The sequence below is a fragment of the Colius striatus genome, chromosome 10, assembly GCF_028858725.1.
Source record: "Colius striatus isolate bColStr4 chromosome 10, bColStr4.1.hap1, whole genome shotgun sequence".
NCBI classification, from domain to species: Eukaryota; Metazoa; Chordata; class Aves; order Coliiformes; family Coliidae; genus Colius; species Colius striatus.
Window position 1 is genome coordinate 12,384,966 of NC_084768.1, and position 19,887 is coordinate 12,404,852.

Here is a 19,887-nt window from a genome sequence, read left to right on the forward strand (position 1 = left end):
CAGACCTACAAAACGGATGATCTGGTGCACTGGGTAAGATTAAGCAAATGTTTGGAATGTTGTCATCTGCTTCTCTGACATGAATCACAGAATCTCAAGGGCTGGAAGGATGGTTGAAAGCTCATCCAGTCCAACCCCACTACCAGAGCAGGACCACCTAGAGTAGGTCACCCAGGAACTCATCCAGGTGGATTTGGAATGTCTCCAGAGAAGGAGACTCAACAACCCATCTGGGCAGCCCCTTCCAGTGCTTTGTTCATCAACTTCAGTGAGAACTTTTCAAAGGTGTTTTCATCTAGGACGTTTCAGTAAAATGTGGGTTCATAAATTCTGTGATTGCAAATTAATCTGAGGGTCTTGTTTGCTTTGATGTAATCAACATGGTTTTAAAAGTAAGAAATATATGGGAATTCCCAATTAGAATGAGCAGCTAGTTGTGACTTTGTTTCTGAATGCAGATTACTTCTTCAGAAGTTATTGGTTAATTAGATGTCAGCTTTGTTTTGGCACAAATATACATTTTTGTCCTAAGAATTATTTGTGTGGCATTACTGGGGCATGCCCTGAGGTAATTATTGATTGTATCTGATTAAAAACACATTTATATTCATAAGTTCTTCTTTGCCCACAGGTACAACAATGAAGTGAAACACATCAAGATTTTAACAAGAGATGGCTTTTTCCACATTGCAGAAAACAGAAAGTTTAGAAATTTAATGGTAAGTATTGATTAGGTTTTTATCAAGGTGGGATTTTTTTCTAAGTAGCTGTTGCTGTTAGCAAGAGCTGCTTTGGTTTGTGAAATAACAACAGTCTGTGAGAAGAAGGGATTTGAATTGTGTCCATACCTGCTGACAGGATAATTTTCTATATTTATGGTTTATGCTCTAAGTGATGGTGGCATGTGCTTAAAACTGCATCTCTTTATTTATGACTGGACTATGTCCCTTTCAGTGATGTGGAACTGTGTAGCTACTTTGAACTTACACTCTGTGCTAGCAAACCGCTCGCTAACAAGCTATAGTAATAACGCACAAAACATAGGCCCTCTCATAACCTTTTACTCCAACTATAGGCATAGTTCATTCCCAGAAATCACAGTTAGGTGTTACAACTGCCCAGATCACTGAGCTTTCCACATCATGTCTGAGTCATCCTGTAGGGAGAAGACGTTTTCTAATTTGAGCTTTCATTTGAAAGAATTTCCTGATAGCTCATTTTGCTCAGACAAGATTCACAAATACAAGGTGTCTGAATAAACTACCCTGCTATGTTTGTAAATTTTTACCACTTAAGCATGTTCTGATGCATTGTTGAAAGCTCATTCAATATATTATGTTTAGTGCAATCAACTCAAAGCTTATGCTGCAGCTTTCCTGCATATGCGTATTCAAATACTCTAAAATGGTAAAAATGAAACAGTGCAAAGCAAGAGCAGGGAGAGAAACTTCAAAGCTGGGAAGCTTTAGAAATTGTTTTGATTTAACCACTGATACTCTGTAGAGAGAAAACATCCTACAAGTGGTAACAAATAAAGGAGAAAGCCGTGCTTTACCTGACCCTATTTGAAATGAGTGCTCATTAGAAAGGGAAGTGCATAAATTTCCCGATGAAGAGTTCACCAAGCTGCTTCTGCACTCTTGTGTCTGTTTAGCCCTTGAAAAACAGTGACTTAGTGGTAGCAGTGGGGACCCCGAGATCTTGGCATTGATAGCAACACAAACCATGGTATTCCTCAAATGCCTACAGGGGACATGGCTACTTAGTATTCAAACACTACAAATGTTTCACTGGAAACTGATGAGTACATAGGAGCACTCTCAGGATCTTGACACTGTTGTCTTAGGACAGTCATGCAGTTCAATGCACTGATACAGGTTTAAAAATAGAGCTGAATAGAGATGTAAGTACAGGACACAAAGCTGGATAAAACAGAAGCAAAGAGAATATGCATTGCCTCAAAAAGTTGAGAGGAATTTCCAGCAAAAAGGCCCGATCATTACTGATTAGCCTGGCTAACATTCACTTGGAAAAAAAGCATTTCATAACTCAGTTTTAGGATATTATGAAGTCTGCCCTTGAGAGTTAAATAGGCAAGTGATAATAGAGCAAGTACCATTTGCATATGCTGTGGGGCAACTGCTTTGTTCTGGGTAGATGGAAGAGAAAAAGTAAAAGTGTCTGGAAGAAGAGAGGAACAAAAGTAGTCTGAGTAGAGCTGGGAGCAGATGAGAGACAAAGCCAGCAGCCATGGAAACCTGGTGATCTGCAGTGACACAGTGTTCTGTACTACTTTGAAGGTAACAAAGGTAGAACAGCTCTTGTACATAATTTTCTTAGTACATTTGAAAAACTTTCAAGAGCATAATTAAAACGTGCTGAGTGTGTAAAGCAGGCCAAGGTGCAGCCACAGGTCAGCTCTGCTACTGCTGTGAATCATGGTAATGTGACAGACTCCTGAGGAGCCCCATCCGTGCTGGCAGAGGATACTTACCTCATCTATTTATAAGCTTGCTACTGTCATTTGTGCAAGGAAAATTTTAGAGGGCAGTTGCTTGTTGATTGCTTGCATAGAAGAATGGTGTTAAACACTCAACTTTTAAAAGCAACTGAATCTGACCCAAAATATTTTTTTTTTTCTCAGTTTGGAACTATTTTACTTATTTTTCCAACAAATAAAATCAGTCCAGCTGAAATTCTCTTTCCCAAACAGTGTAATTCTTACAGACTTACATGGTGCAAAAGGTTAACAAAAGTTCCTTATTAATTATTTTTTCATTTATCCTGAACTCATACCTTGAATGCCACTTTCTTAGCAGTCACCCTCTGAGCATCTGGGTACTTGGTGATGGCATTGTAGCTTGCATCTTGTACTGATACCAGAAAACAAAGCTCAAATGGTTCTTAGTCTCCTGCCCATTGTGCTTTCTTGGGGTTGCCTAGCAAGTCTGTAATTCTGAGTCATTAAAAGCAGGTATAGATTTTACTTAACTTTGGATTCTGACCTCGACGCAGTTTCAGAATCATGCAACAGCTTGCAGTGTGGGGGCTGAAGTGCTCCAGAGTTCAGAAGATAACCTTCAGACTATTATTAAGAACTTAAAGTTTATACATTAGATCTTGGACTAAATTTGAGAGCCATTTGTTTTGTCTGGAGTCAGCATATCATTTATATAGGCTTTTGTGAACTAATAATTTTGATGGTTTTCTTTTTTTAAACTAGAAGGAAATGATGGATCAAAGTACTCTTTCCTTATTTTGAGCTAAGCTTGGCTTGCTTAGCTTTGATTTTTGAAAATTGAAGTGTAGAATAAGTAGAATGGAGTGACCGAGTTACTGGTAGGAGTGAAGGGTTTACAGTAAATACACTAGTCTGTGCTTGCATTTCTGAAGAGTGAAAACCCACAGTTGAAATATCATTAATCAAATGAAATACACTTGTTTTGAATTATCTGGTCACTATTGATACTGTTCTGGGCTCTGTGTACAAAGTGTGACATAATGATATTATTAGGACTACTTAAAATGTAAGAGGTAGTGGCAGGGGTTGGTATTGCAAAGAAATTAAGTAATCTGTCAGTATTTTATGGGTGTTCCCTTCTTTAGAAGAGAAACGAAGAACAAGTGATTTTAAGAACTTTATCTTCTTGGTAACATAAACTGTTTGAGCCATTTTTTAATGGTTATAATACATATGTGTGTGCATATAGTTAAATAGAGACTTACTTTTTGAGACATGGATCAGGCTCAAGGAGACTGCGAACTGCTGGATTTTTCAGTTAGTGTGCATTATCTGGGAAAAATCCCCACCACACAAATGAAAAACAATGAAGAAGAACCACACAAATTGTATTGGCAGAGAACTGAACGTTATGCACAGTTCTTATGCTTTGTTTTGGATCTGTGTACTTACAAACACATTTGTGGATAAATATCACTTGAATGGCAAAAGAAATGTGAGGAAATGGTTACCTTTGTATACTTGACAAGCAACTGTCCTTGCTTTGTGCCTCACTTCAGAAAAGCAAGTACATGCTCAGCCTGACTCAAAGATGGAATAAGTGTTGACTCTAGCAATAAGGCTTTGGTTAAAAGAACCCTGGACAACTGAAAAAACCCAGAAACCAGCTGAGTGTCAATGTAAGAGCATTTGATGTTTAGGATAACTGATTTTTTTAAAAATGAAAAGGTGCTGTTGCGTTAAACAGTAAGGTTACCTTTATGATGAAACTGACTTTGACTGTATAGCAGAATGTTGGAAAGGATGTGATTTCTTTTTTCCAGTGACATTGTATTTTTCCTTTCTGAAAGGAACTTGTAGAATACTATAAACACCACTCTCTCAAAGAAGGCTTTCGAAGTTTGGATACTACTCTTCAATTTCCATACAAAGAACCTGAAAACTCAGTAGGACAAAGGAGTAACAGAACAGGTGGCAACTGTGAGTACTTTCTTTTGGTATTGTTTTCTGCTGTATAAATATTAAAAGCACTAGATACTCTGAACATCTTCATTTTCCATTTTTGACATGTAACCAATTAATATGGTAATTCTTTCAGCTAAGATTTTTTGAAGCTAAGCAGATTCAGATCTGCCAGGAGGTTTATAAACATGTCTAGCAAGCTTGTCTTGCTGCCAAAGTTAAAATCTCCCTGATATTCAAAAATCTATTAGGCATGCTGGTGAGAGATTAAATTGCGTCCTGCCTAGCTTTTGCAGACATTTGCATACACACAGCTACAAGTGTTAATACTGTCTGTGACAATTTCTAATCCCTAATAAGGGATTTAAATAAATCAATCCTGTAATACAGCCGTATGAAGTAGCATCTCAGTAATACCACATGAGTTTCTCAGAAAAAAAAAAATATTTACTGTGTTATTATTTTTATGCCTGTCTTTTAACCTTAAATGTTTATTACAGACCTCTAAGCTTCTGTAAGCTAATCAACTTCTGTACAATGTAAATATCAGAAAGTTTTGAGGTCTGGAAGTCAAGTGAGAAGATTCACAAGACATGTGGTATCCTTTATTTAACCTATTACAACTTAAATGGAAGTCTGCATCATTTTTAGGACACATCCAGTTCAGTGTTAATGATAAAAACTACCACCTGGCTGGCCTCTGGAAAGTATGCAACATTTCTGTCAAAGAGCAGGTGTTAGATTTGCAGTTCTGCAGACCATGACTGAAGCTTTGTACTGCAACAGGTAATAGGAGGAAAAGAAAAATTAATAGCGATTTTAACAATATGAAAAGTGTTATGAAAGAGAGCCCAGTCTAGTCATTGTGATGATGAAGCTAGTAGTGTTGTTTTCGTTTGCTGTGCTTGTGAGCTTCTGTTTACTTGCTTGCCTCTGTTCCATAACATTCCTTTAACTTCAGAGACTTTCTTCCTTTCCTAATTAAAGTGAACGTAATTCAGGACAGATGATTGTAAGAAACCAGTGTGTCTCAGCATTTCACTTGGTCTGTCTCCCAATTGCTCTTTATTCCTTCCACTTCTGTTTTCTTTCACTGCTTCCCAAGGTTTCTGTCAGTTGTCTCCCTGCTATGCTGTATCTCAGTACAACTCTGTCCTTGGTGAATTTATCTGTCCCAGTCTTTCTTCTCCGTTTAGCTTGCAGTATGCCTTTGTCATCTGTCATTGTTTTCTCTCATGCTTTTCTCTTCCATTTGTTTCCTCACATAGAAGTTTTATGTGTTGAGAGGATATGCCCTGCTTAATTTCCTTTGCATTGGTCTTGGTTATTATTGACTGTGTGCAGAACCAATGTGTTTTGTTTCCTTTCTTAGGCCACTTACAATGTACCTATACTGTCACCAGCTTACTAGTTTGCAAGAGCATTAGCTCAATTGCTCTGTGCTTTAAAGCATACAAGATTTATGGTACATCCTTGTTACTTTCAGTCCACATGCAAAAGAAAACATCACCTTTAACAAGAACTTTTAGGCAGTATATGGAGGAATAAAACAAATGAGTGTGGGATGCTCTTATTTCAGTCGAGGGGATGAGAATGTGCGTATCTGCTACAGTATGTATCAGCATTTATGTTACAAACTATGCTGATGGGAACTGGAAGGTTTTGTCTTAGGCCAAACTGATTTTAAAAAATCCTCTCAAATCTTGGACTGCTCATATAGAATCTAATAGATATCCACAATTCTGCTAGCATACCTAGATTGACTCTGGATGACACTTCCATTTAAGGGATTTGATGGTTTACTTTTACAGTATTAGCAGAATTCCCATGATGAACATCAGAGAGTCAGGCTGCTCAGATTTAAAGCTATGCTGTTAGTTTTTACCAAGTTCGTGTTAGAATAAATATGTATGTAGGCTATGTGAGCTTTGAGATACTACCCTAAGCTGCTATATGTGTTTTTCTTTTTTCACAAATAATTCATAGTTGATAAATGTTTAAATATCACGTTGGTCCTGTTTCTTTTATTTATGCTGGTATTTTCATTGTCACAAATGTATCTGCTCTCAGCCAGGTAAGATGCACAAAACTGTATCATTACCTCCACCATAGCTTCTTTGTTAATTCCTTGCATTAGAATAGTTAGAGTTGTTATTCCTGCAAATAACCATTTTGAAGCAAAATTATTTTGTTTCACGTGGAGTCACAGGAATAAATTCAGGGAGACAGCTGTATGTGCCGAATATAACCCTGTTTACATTTTTAAAAGAACCTTCTTGGCCACTAATGATAGATATTATTTCTCATATTTTAGGGACTACATTGTCATTTATGCAATGGAGGATGGATTCCTATTCCAAATCACAGCTGGGAGCAAAGATCCCAACTTCATTAGACTTTGTACACAAATAGAACTTTATTGCCTCTTCAAAAGAGGGACAGAGTGTGAGAATGTGTCAACAAACTGAAATTCCACTTGAAGCTATTTCAGTTAATTTCATTTAATTTTGTATTTGAAATTATGTTGCCCTTAGGTTTAATGTCAATAGAGCGAGTGCACCTCTAACTTCTCACCTGAGGAAGCTGTCACAAGGACTAAGATGATGTGCTGGTTCTACCTGGGCCGACTTTATGCATTTTTTTTGCCTGCTGAAGGGTTTTCTATCAAGTCAGGGAAAACTGCAAAGATGAGCAATACTGCTTGGGCCTTAGAGGATGTAGTTTAGCAGCAGAATTTCTGTTGATGTTAATGATTATCAGGGCAAAATGCCTACTTTTTCCCACAGATATTATAAGACCTCAGTTCAACTAGAACTTACACTATGTTCCTAATTAGGGGCGTGTGACTAGTCTTCCTGGGATCAAGAGGAATACTTATGTATGCATGAGCTCCTGCTTTTGTACTGTTAGGAGTTGGAGTACACAATATTAAAGAAGAAAAGAAAATATTCTGTTCAGTCTGAACATATTTGCAAGAGCCTGAAGTTTTAATTTACTTCTCTGAAACCCTGAATGGGTGTCGTCTTTCTGCTTTATTCTTTGAAAAATACAATTGTTGAAAATTTGGATATATGATTTAATTTTTTAGTTATTATAGTCAATTTCCTTCCAGACATCCTTAGTAGGGAACCTTGGTTTCCTTATTATCAATTAATTATATAGTTTAAAAACTATTATTTAAATCTTGTGCCAATATTTCAATGTTCTTTTGCTTTTCTCTTTTTTCTCTTTCTTTCTCTAAGCCCCTTCTTTGTTCTGTGGGTTTTCTTTTGTAACTCCTCCAGACTACAGCTTTGTTCCCCCTTCTTCCACTCCTTTCTGGTCAGGTACTGCTTTACTGCTTTTATACTCTTCAAAATTTGCTTCTGTTGTTTCTGTGTGCAGCAAGCAAGGGAAGGGACGAATCTAATACTTCTCTCTGACTTCAAAAACTGAGTTACTACATGTCATTCTTGCAGTGTAACAAAAATAGAACTCTTCAAACTTCTGAAAAAGTGATTGTTACAGTAAGTGGTTTGAATAGGTGTTGCAAAGCTCAACAGTTGCAGCAGATTCAGTCAGTGATCACTTCACCATTAATTTGTTATGTAGCTGATATGAGCTATACACACTGTAATTTATTCAAATGCACAAACCTGAAAATTCCACTGCTTGTAGGTAAAGAATATATTCGTCCCATCCCTGCAGCAAACCATACTGCAGCAGCATCATAGAATACAGTAATTTTTTTAATAGAAAAAGCTTTCTTTAAATTCTACATTAACATTGTTAATTAATTTTACCCATCTGTTTTATAAATATTGTTTTCTTTGTTCTCATTTAACCATCTCTGGCTTTAGTAGATGCAAACTTTTTAAACTTAGAGACTGCATAAAACGCTTATAGTAGCAGTGATAGCTTCAATTAGTGCATTGGTATGGCTGTGGCTTGCTTTGGTCTCTAAGACCTGGTCTTCAAAGGGGTGAACTACACTGCTGGACAACTCAAGAAGAATTTGTCTAGTAGGAATGTAAATGCCTTCTGGGAGCATCTGGAAGAAGCTGCTACCGCTTAGGACACAGCGGTCACTCACGTTACACTGACACACCTCTGTGTATAGGGAGTGGAGGACTGCCTTTTGTACTCTGGAAAGGGAGTTGTCTAACATGCACAAACATGGATGTAGTTATAGTGAAAATCTGACTAGGAGATCTGAGTAGCCAGTATGTTGTACATAGAACTGTCCCACAAAGATGATCCAAATTGCTTAGTACTCGAAGATGGATTCTAAAAGCTTTCCATAGTTTCTGGAGGGGAATAAGTATGTAGGTGCCAGCTTAGTAGTAGTAAAATTGCTATTGTTCTTGTACTGAGAGTGTCTTGGTAAGCCTTCCCTGGATACATGCCAGGGATTTCAGTCTCCATGTCCTAAACTGCTCTTGAATGTTTCGCACCTCAGTTGGACTCTGTTTTGAAGTGTGTTTCTTCCATTTCTATCTCCTTACACAGATTTTTTGGGAGGCAGATACTTTTACTCTGTTTCAGTAGTCACAGTATTGGGAATGTAAGCTTTAAGGCACTTTGCTGATTGACAGCTGGAAAGTCTGAAGCACAACAGAGTTAAGTTTTGGCCCTTTATCATAGGCAAATATTGTGAGCTTCTGTCTTTCTGGGTGAGGATACAAGATGACCTCTTCATTCAACCGTACTGTACTTGATTATGAAGTCCTTTCTTACTGAAACTGACAACTGTTCCATGAAAACAAAGTTGTGAAGTAGCCTGTTGTAGTAGAGCAGCAGTCAAGACTCAGGGATTCTTTAAGCCTATCACACATTTCCACATTGTCTCGTGGTTTCAACAAATTATAATTCTATTCATTTTTTTTGTATGAAAATCTGATTTATGAGAAAATTCTTCAGTAATGGGAACAAAAAGTAAGGATTCCACATCTTCAATGCCACAATATACTGTGAAAAGTAATTCCTTATACAAGTACCAAATATTAAAGGAAGATATTGATGAGTAATGCTTAATTTAAGCTTATCTACCTGTTAGAATGGGTTTTCATATTCTGATAGGCTACATTACTTTGTAGGCTCTTAGTAAAACCATCTTTTTTAAAAATAGCCAAAGAATTTGCTTATATTAAGTGAACAAGTGTTTATTTCTTGCTGTTACAAATATTTTTATTCTAAAGAGATCTTCAGAGCTGGCTGAGTTGTGCTGATGTGAAAGCTGGTAACACGGGAGAAGGGTTAAGCTGGCTACCGCTGCTGCCCATGTATAATAACTGAGGTTTGGTTAACAGTGCAACTCAATGTGCATTGCTTCAAGGAGCATGGAAACTAACTCACAGGAGCAACCCTTTGGGGTTATGGCTGCCGAATTACAAGGAGGCCATGCTGCAAGGAGAGAGAAACAACTGCTCACAGCTTTTATAATGATGCATTGACCCTTGTGGAATTTCAACCTAGGCAGAGACATGAGCTAGACCAGCCTGCTGTGATCACGTGGATCCTCTTTTATTTGCACCCCATTTCCTTTAGCAATGACCCAAACTGGAACTAAAATTAGTTTGCAGCACATCTGTGTCACTGTTGTTGAGAAACATTTCCAGTGTACTCCAGTGTGACTCAAGGGTGACTATAGCTTCCTGTTTTTCCCTCTGTTTGCACAAGGAAAGGATAGGTTAAGCACAAATGTGTTCTCCTTTACATGTGTACCTTTTATTCCCTTTCCTCAGATTTCTCACTATTTCCTGTTAATTCCCTGAGTATCTCCTACTATGCAAGGCTTATTTGTACTACTTTCTCAATACCTTTTCTTTTTCTTGCTTTTTCATTTCCTCCCCCTCTTTAATTTCTCGTTCACATTTTCCTGTTTGGCATTTGCTTTCTGTCCATCTCTGCTGTTAATCTGTTCTCTCTCTTCTTCCTTGTTCTCTGTAGCTGTCCTCTTTCTCTCCTTCACTCAGTATTTCTTCTCTGTCCTGTCTGTACAGATGTCCTTTTCACATGCTGCTTTCCCACAATTTGGGACAGCTCTGATGGGGAATTGAGGACTGATAGCCAGAGAGATCACCAGAGAGATATGGTTAATATTTTTTTCCAAAGTTAACATCCTTTTTTTTTCTGTATTCCATTACTCATCTGGTTTCCTTTTATATATTTCTTATCATGAGCATCACTTTTATTTGAAAATGTAGATGTTGGTTTCTAAATTAATCTAAATTCTGCTACTTTCTGCCTCAAGACTTTTGGAGATAGACGATTTTGATTTATCTCACTGCTTTCTCTTTTTTTCTCTCTGGTTTCATAACTTGAAAAAGAGTTAGAAGTCCTTTCCCTCAGATCTGCCTCTCTATCCTAATTTTCCCTTTTTATTTTTTTTTTCCATACATTTCGTCTCTCCTAAATTCTTTTCTTCCATCTTTTCCCAAATCTGTTGATCTTTGCCTTGTGTAATCTTCCTTGCCCCTTTATGTCCTTTCTACAATCTGAAATGATACCTTGCTCCCCAGAATCACTCCTTCCTTCTCGTGCTGCTTGCTTGTATCAGCTGGTGACGTTGCTGCACACCTATAAATAGATATTGACCTCCAAGTCAGTAACTGCTCTCTTATAATTTTTGTTTTGTTTTTTATTTCTCCAAAACAATTGCTGCCTCTCATGTGCTCTTTCCTTGTAAGATGGCTTACTGTAATGCTGATAAGTTATAGCACATAACATTCATGTCAGGATATAAACAAGTAGCACCCACATCTAAGGGAGGGGAAGACCTATGTTTGAGTGTTGATATACTTAATGCACCACCTAGATTTTCACATCTTCATATTGTAGATATAAGTAATAAATGGAGACGGTGATTCTCCTTTATACGGCACCCTGTACATCCTGTGTCAAGTACCTGATAAGAATAGTCTACATGAGAGAGGTGGTGAGTCCCCATCCCTGGATGTACTTAAAAACCGTGTAGTTGAGGTGCTGAGAGACATGGGTTAGTGATGAGCTTGACAGTGTGAGGTAAGGACTTGGACTTGATGATCTTTAAGGTCAACTGAAATGATTCTGTGAAAAGCAATCTGACATGTTGGAGTAAACCTTAATGGCATGATATAAAAGAGGCCATAATCTGTTGCCAAAACAGATTTTTTTTAGGCATTCTGGTTAGATATATCTAGTAATATTTTAAACATGGTAGTTGTTATAATTTTAAAATAAATTGTTTGTATTGTCTCTGTAGGCTAAAAGTATTGGAGTATAGAATGACTTTCATGTATTTAATGCAGTTATGTAAAAGCCTCTGTTTCTATGAAACACCCTTGATGAGGTCAGAAGGAATCTTAAATATAAGCAGAGCTGAACCTGTCAAATTTTCTAGCTCGTTTACTATGTTTTGTGTTCCTGCTTTAAATTTAAGGCAACTTGCTATGGACTTATAGTATTGCATCGTTAAAGGCATTGCTAAAACTGGAGTCTCAATGGTACTTACTAAAGATGATGGAGAATTTCTAAGAAATGGGAAAGGATTTGGAAAAAAGATGGACATTTTTATCAAGTCATCCATCATGATCATATGGTTAATTCTTCTGAAATCTTTTCAGTGGGACTTATCAACTCCTGTCTGCAGTGACTTAAAAATGAAAGCTATGACGTTTATGGGAAAAAACAACCTAAGAAGACAACTGTGGCTAAAATAATCCAACTACAAAATGCAATAGATTTTTTTTAACTGCTCAAGCCAAAATGCCTTTGTCTCTTTAGTGTCATACCTACCTTCCTCTCATTGGAAGAGTCAGAGGTGTATTTTGCAAGTTTTGCCATTGCCGGAGTTGAAAAAATAATTTCCAATACAAGTATTTGGGAGGAAGTTCACAGTTCTCAAATGAGACTTTTTTTTTTCACATTTATTTTTAAAAGATATTTCACAACTTGTATTGCTTACAAAATCTGGGCTTTACACTGACAAAATGCTTACTTGTGGCTGTAGTTCAACATTTGAAAGTATGGATTTCACTGCAACTTAAGAATTTATAAGGATTTTTTTTCTACATTAAAAGTTTTGTAGAACAAATTTGTTGGTAATTTACAGAGTAAAGTCTTGAAAAGAGTATATTTGCATCAGCCAATATTCATGCAGGTTGTAACAAATGATCCATAAAAATTTCCTGTGGAAGCTCCTCACTTTTTTTCTCGTGTTGATGTTAGCTTACAATTTTAAGTGCATTAATATTTAACTTGGGAGTTGTTTTTGAAAGAGCAGCGCTTTATTCTGTTTGTTTTGCTTCATTAGAGGTTTAAACTTAAATCAACTGTAACTGCTAATAATTCTTTTGGAAAGAAACTAGTGACCTGTAAAATACATTGATGCGTGTAACTGGCAACAAGTTTCATTATGAAGCACAAAAATACAATGGTTGTAGTTGGATTTAGCAGTTTTCAGGTGGAGATATTTTAATTACCATTCATATAGTTTCACTTCTTTAATAGAAAACATTAAAAACCCCACATAAAATCCTTTCAACTTTTTCACATACGTTTACACCTTTATGATCTGTGTAGTGCAGATGCTTTCACATTTGCATAAAATGAGTGCCAATGTATGTTGTAGTGAACTCATTGTTTTATGTTTTACCATACTACTATTTACATTACTTTAGTAGCCACCAATTAATAGACCCCACTAATATCCATGTCTGTTTTGTTTCTAGTGCTAAGCCCGAAGGTGATAGGCATTGCCATAGCCAGGTATGACTTCTGTGCAAGAGACATGAGAGAGCTGTCCTTACTGAAAGGGGATGTTGTCAAAATTTACACCAAGATGAATGTGAATGGCTGGTGGAGAGGTGAAGTAAATGGAAGGGTAAGGTAGTTTTTTTTCCCCTTTGTCTCATTTCTGCCTTCACTGATGGTGATTTTGTAAAAAAATAAGGTGTGTTCTTATAACTCTTCTTCGTATATTTAAATTCACAAGATGCAACATGCTGTCATCTGTTTCATAGCAGTTGGGCAGAGCTCTAGTCACACAGCTTCCCAGCATCTAAATTAATTGGTTATTTAATGTGACCTACTGAGCTGAATATTTGGGCAAGAATATATGGTTGGACAAAAACCAGGATTACTACAGCTACAGTTGAACTATCTTGAGCTGTGTTGCACGTGTGTTGCACTAGATTCCTGGTGCTGTGGAAGCCTATTTAACAGTTGACATAGAATGTTTTCCACACGTTTTTGCCAGACTACAATGCAATAGAATGAGCTACCTTTTTTATAGGAGAGTTGCTTCTTTGATCTGTCTCAGTGTGGCACATATGAAGTCACATATTTAGCAGGGATTTTTACAAAGTCACTTTACACCACACCCTGAGACTTGCATGGAAGTGAAGTTTCAGTTTTGACCAATAAAAGCTATATTGTTTCAACCTGAGTACATTGATCTTCAATCCGGAGTAGCGAGAAGTATTTGAGGTTGTTGTTTCCGTGTCTAAAGGGCTGAGATGCGGGGTCAAGAAATGCAAGGTGCAATTGTCTGCAAGCTGGAAATGGAACCTGTAAGACCAGTTGAAGGATATGTCCAGATTTACTGCTCTATGCAATTTGGACAAATACTATTTTAAATGTACATGAGCCTGGTTATGATGGTCAGACAGGAAGGAATAGGGAAGCAAGAGAAATTGCAGTAGTCCTAGATATGTTTTAAATGTAAAGAAAATTGACCAACTCATTCTAATGCCACTACCCCTATCCTAAAGGATGCCCTGTTGTATGCTAGCATTCTTTCTGATGGCTTTCATAGCCTGATCATAAGCTTACCTCTGGAGATATTATGGCAAGGTAGTCTAAACCAAAGTTTATGGAGTAACTCCTTCCAATCATCCTTTCAATCATCCAGGTTTGATTTTGAGATATTTCATGAGTATTGAATTGACTTGGGTATGAAGATGTCAAAGTGAAAAACCTGAAGCAAATAGCTAAGACAGTAAGAAATATGTGACATGGCTTCTCTGTATGTCTTATATAATCCTTATTTGACACATCATTAATTTCTAAATGCAGGCAGCATTATAACTTATGAAATGTAAAACACTGGACTCTGCCTCTCAGTTCTGTCTCATTTAAAACTGCTGGTGGTGGTGGTGGAACTGGGCTCCATGTAATGCAATGAGATCGGTCACTGTTTCCGTTGTGAGAGGATTCCCTGCACCTGGCTGAAGCCTCTGAAGTACTTAACTGCTCATTCAAAAAATAACAGCATCTTCCCTATAGTAAAACTATTTCCACTCTTGGCATTCCCAGACCTTTTTCTGAATGCTTAGACTTCTAATTTGGGTGAAAGTGTTGTGTTTTTGTGGGGAGTGGAGGTGAGGTAGGAGGTTGGATTTAGTGTCCAAATCATCGTCTCTGCAAGGTATACATTCATTAAAGGTACTTATCCTAACTGTGGAAGTCAGTCAAGTTTATCCTTGTAATCTTATTCCTATAATTACTGAACAGCCCCATCCTTGTTTTGCATATGCAGCCATTAGGAAAAAAAAAGGCCTATATATCTCATGTATTTGTTCTGCTTTTCCCCTTTTTAGGTGGGCTGGTTTCCATCAACTTACGTTGAAGAGGATGAATGAATTAAAAGCTTTCGTCTGCTGACCAGCAGTTTCAGGGATTGTAAAAATTTAGTATCTTCAAGGTGTTATTGGTCTTGTTAAGTATTTAAACAGCATTTTTGTCTGTCTGAACCTTTCAGTCTTAGTGTTGGGATTTATACAGAAGTTTTTGCTGACTTTGCCCAGAGCTGTGCAAGAAACAACCTGCTGGTTTGCCATCGCTGGGGATCAGTACAAAGTCCAACCCTCACCTTCCCAGATCATCTCTGGAAAACAAATTTCTTTATGCTCCTTTTCATTTCACCATAAATATTAGCTGTGGCTGAATATTTAATAAGTCTTGTTTTTTCATGTAGCTAACATCTGTGATGGTACAAGGAGATGAAGGCTTATTATTTCTTATCACTGCATGCAGAAAACAGAGTTCAATCATTCCAGTGGGCATAAAATATAGTCAGTAGACTTGTCTTAAAACATCAAACTACTTTACTTATCACCTTACAAACAGTTTTACAGTCAGAAAAACATTCTGAAGGAAATATGTAGTAAACATGAGTAACATTCATGCATATATAATTAGTTAACTGACTACTTTGGGATCCTGCCTGAATCTTTTAACAGTTTCTTTAAAGACAGCATTTTAAAAAGATGTAGTGATGTGGTATTGCTTACAAAAGTGTCCACAAAGTGGAATTGTGGGATCCTTCCTCTGTCATCCCAAGTCTTTTTGTGTGGAACTTCTTCATTTAAATAGCTGACCCCTAAAAATGCAACTGAGGATAGTCACAACATAAGTTTTAAAATGTTCAGCATTAATATTTGTAGACCTATTCTGTAGGAGAGTATACTAATGTAAGATGTTGTCAGTGCTCAAGAAAAAGCCTCTTCATCTGAATCAACCAAGAGGTTAAGATAAACTTCAATGCTTCCAACTCTATAAACTCTGAACTGTCTTTTTCTAGTTAGACTGGAGTTTCTATCACCTTTTGTGCTCTTAAAAGGTAATGCAAAGAGCATTGACAGACTTTGTGCCTTTTTCTGTCTCATTCCCTGGGATGTTAATGGCACTTGCATGGTCTTGTTGCACATTATGAATGTCTCCAAGGAAAGGTTGTCTAGGTTAGCTGGCTTGAAACATCAGGCCTTGTAATGTGATGTCCACCCCTTGGTGAGGTGGTGTTTGAATATAGTTATGGAGGGTTAGAATCGCTGTAGTTGTAAGGTAAAATAAATGTAGGTGGTTTCTTCAGAGATGCAGTTTCAAATGTTCAGGTAATGTCTAACCTGGCTTGAAAACTTCTAAGAAAATAAAGCTCTTAAGTGTAGGGTAACATTGTCCAATCCAGAAAGTTAATTCATCCTGTCCTGTGTGCTCTTTTGATTTCTCCCTGTCCTTTTTTCACATAGGCGTCTTGTAGTTAGTGTGCATAGACACTGCACGATTCAACACTGCGCTGTTTGTCCACAGAGTACAATCTGCTAGTACAGATTTCAGATTTGTTTTAGCTGTCCCCGGTATTCTTTGCGTTTTTCTCTACTTCTGGCCATCAGGAAGAACCAAGCACAGCACAGAGGATTTGCAATAACCCCCTTAGTCTCTGCAACCACCTTACCCATCTGCTACACCTAGCATGCACTGCTGTGTGACCAGGTGAGAGGGAGGATCTGCTAATCAGAAATCTTCCACTTGCAAGATTCAGCCTTGTGGATGAAACTCTGATGCTCTAACTTTTCAAGAATTTACCTCAAAATTACTTAAACTGTGATTGTGTTGAGTACATTACTTGATGGAACCATTGAGAGCATTTGTAAATATGTAGATGATGCATAGAACGTACCTTGTAAATTATGTGTACAGCAGTGTAGACTAGAGTATACTGTCATTGGTCATGTTTTGTCATGCAGTTTTACTGTCTATTGTGAGCTTGATCCTGCATTCCTTAAGTAGACAAAGTTGATTCTTTGACAGTTTTGCCTGCTCAAGGAGTAGAGGAATAGGCTCTAGGCCTGTGAAGTGTTTAGTGCTTTGCTGTCATGTGGTGCTGAGAAGAGGCAGTTTAATTCGATATGAGTTGAAAAACACATCAGGCATTTTCAAAAGCTTGATTTTAGAATCATTTTGAGCAGTCTCTCCATCCTAAAGTTGCTGTAAAGCTTTTAAGCAATTCCTGAGTAATCAACCTTTGAGAAGAATGAAAGCCATAGCTCAACTTACTTTAGTGGCATAAATCTACATATCATTATCTGTGTTTAATGCCCTGCATTGATTGAATTAATGCTGCATCTTAAACTGTGTTTTGAATACCAAAGACTTCCTAAATATTCTGGAGTGTCTCTTTTATGTGCTGCTTTTGCCTGTATGGAGTTTTTTTTGTCATGTGATATGAGTGTATGGAGTTACAGTACTTTAATTTGTACTATTTTGTAAATATGTGAAATATAATAAACTGGTTATTTTTTTTGTTTAATAATGTGTCAAAATGCGTAGTTGGCTGGTATGAAGGTTATGCTTTGTTTGTCTACCCACCTTCTCAGTGTGAGCAGAGGTTAGTAATGTTCTGGTTTGGTTTTGCAGATTTGTATCATCCCTGTTTAGCTGTTAAACTGAGCAGTCAGGGTAAAAGGGACAGCAGAGCTTTCCTTGAAGACTTTTTGTTGTCGGGATCATTTGCCTTCTGCAACATCCAGGAAGGTGGTAGGGATTTGAGTTTTGGGGTTTTTTTTCACTGTAGAGAACGTTGTGGAATCCATCGTACACTATAGATTTTTATCTGCCAAAGGTGATACTTTTGGTTACTTGATTGAAAAGAAGTTATTCTTAAAAAGTTTCTTTTTATTTGTCATGTTTCATAGCAATGTTCTTTCTCTTCCATCTTCTGCTTTCTCGCTCTGTCACATGTGAATTAACATAGAAGTTCAGGTTGAATTGAGCTCCAACGTGAAAATAGAGTCTATGTCTAATTTCATGGGCTACTTGATAACCTTTTCAGAGTGTAACCCATTCATGCATTATTTTTACAACATAATGTTGATTATTAAAGTCTTCATTAAAATATTTCTGGACAGGTAAACTAATTCAGCAAGGTTGATGGTGATACAGTTGTAATGTTGTTTCCCTGTGTCCCTTCTGTTTTTGAGTAGCAAAGGTTTTCTTGTGGAACTGCCCTTCTAACAGATAATTATTAAACTTAATGAAGCATTTACACATCTCTACAGATGTAAGGCATAATTTTCCTGTCACCCATGAACATATCACATAACTAAGAGTCACACCTAACCTAAGATACAAAAATGTTTCTCAATTAAATTCTCTTGTTAACAATATCACAGTCACAGACGTTCTCCTTCTCCTTTTGTGCGAGATGTGTGTCCTCTGATGGGTGAGAAATTGAGAAGGCACCGTAATTAGGGCAGAAGAACCACTTGTGACTTGTTCTGAATAATTTTGTCAGTTCTAAGGCTTGGAAGCTTGTTTGAAAATCTCAACTTTGAAAAAAAGAAAAATCCAACTTCAACTATGAAAATGATGCCAAGCAGGATGCCATTCTCCTTTGCCTCCTGGCAAACTCCAGGTGCTCTGTGAAGGAAAAGAAAAGGTTAATTCTCAAGATTTGAAGCATTTTGTAAAGGTGAGAGAGAGGTGCTGTCTATGAAAAGGTGAGGCTTCTTTGACTGCTTTGATCCTCAGTGCAAAAATGTGTGTTTCTATTTCATGATTGATATTGCTAAGTGAGAGCTGCAGTGGCAGAATTTATGCCCTAGCACACCAATTCACCAACTGCATTGACTCTACAGTAAATTACCTCTTGTCTCATTGCTACAAACTGGGCTGCTGAGAACCTTGCATTACTACTTTGTCTGAAGTTCAAGTTCTGTTCAGAGAGCACTGCTTATTCTGCTTGAGCAACAGAGGAAGCACTTCCTCTTCTCCATTTTATTGTTGAGCGTGACATTATATGACATGGACTATCTCTGGTTAGTTTGGGTCATCAATGTAGTTGTATCCCCTCCCAGCTTCTATTCACTGAGGAAGGGAGGACACAGACTAAGAAACAGAAAAGGCCTTGATGTGTGCAGCACTATTCAGCAGTAGCTGAAACAGCTGTGTGTTGCCAGTCCTGTTTTTGTCAAATCTGAAACAGAGCACTGTAAGAGCTGGTGTGAAGGTGAATGCCATTTTGCCAGGCCCAGTGTGCAAGTGTAAAGGTCAAGTGACAGGCTGCACGGTGCCTGAGCAAGTCACAGTGGTTCCTGTTCCCATCCAATTCAGGTAGGGTCAGCACTGGCACAGAGCTTTGAATCTTGGAGTATGTTCGTGTAAGAGAAAGAAGTGAATACATTGCCCAGCCTTTCTTGAGATGTGCCATGGGATTTTAGCTCTTACTAGATGTGCACTATATGGAGGAAGGGAAGGTCTGAGTAATCTAAGTTGATGAAGCTGTGAGATGAGATGTTAATGATATCCATTTTTTCACCAAATCCTGAAATGTACAATGCATGTATAATTAGCTAATAGAAATACAGAAAGGATTAAGCATCAGAAATTGCCTGCAGAAGGGTGATTCATTGCATTATCTCAGCAACTTCCTTTTCAAGAACAAAGAGCTGTTTGTTTTTATAGCAAATGAGATTTGGGTTTCTAATTTAGTTTTATAATTCCTGATCTGCTGTAGTGTATTCTGCCCATTCATTATAAGGATCTCTGCTGCTTACATGACTATGAAGCTTGATTTTATTTAATAAGCCTCCTGAAATGTTGGAGTTATTGGTGACTTTTTTTGGGTTGCATTTTTTTACCTGGTAATGTGCTTTTCAGAAAATATGTGAGTTCACTTTGAAATGTTGCAATTTGACCTGAAGTGAACCCAGAGCTACAACAAATGG

General features: G+C 37.4%; 1 protein-coding gene across 2 annotated transcripts in view; it reads left to right on the top strand.

Moving 5' to 3' along the window:
* Positions 1-17,450, top strand: part of VAV3 (vav guanine nucleotide exchange factor 3) — a 154,020-nt gene extending 136,570 nt beyond the window's left edge. For both annotated transcript variants that reach the window (XM_062003205.1, XM_062003206.1), the window contains exons 24-27: positions 632-719; positions 4,312-4,441; positions 13,114-13,265; positions 14,983-17,450. In XM_062003205.1, the coding sequence (XP_061859189.1) occupies positions 632-719; positions 4,312-4,441; positions 13,114-13,265; positions 14,983-15,024 (412 nt within the window). In that variant the 3' untranslated portion in view covers positions 15,025-17,450. The remainder of the gene's footprint in view (positions 1-631; positions 720-4,311; positions 4,442-13,113; positions 13,266-14,982) is intronic.
* The last annotated feature ends 2,437 nt before the right edge of the window (positions 17,451-19,887 follow it).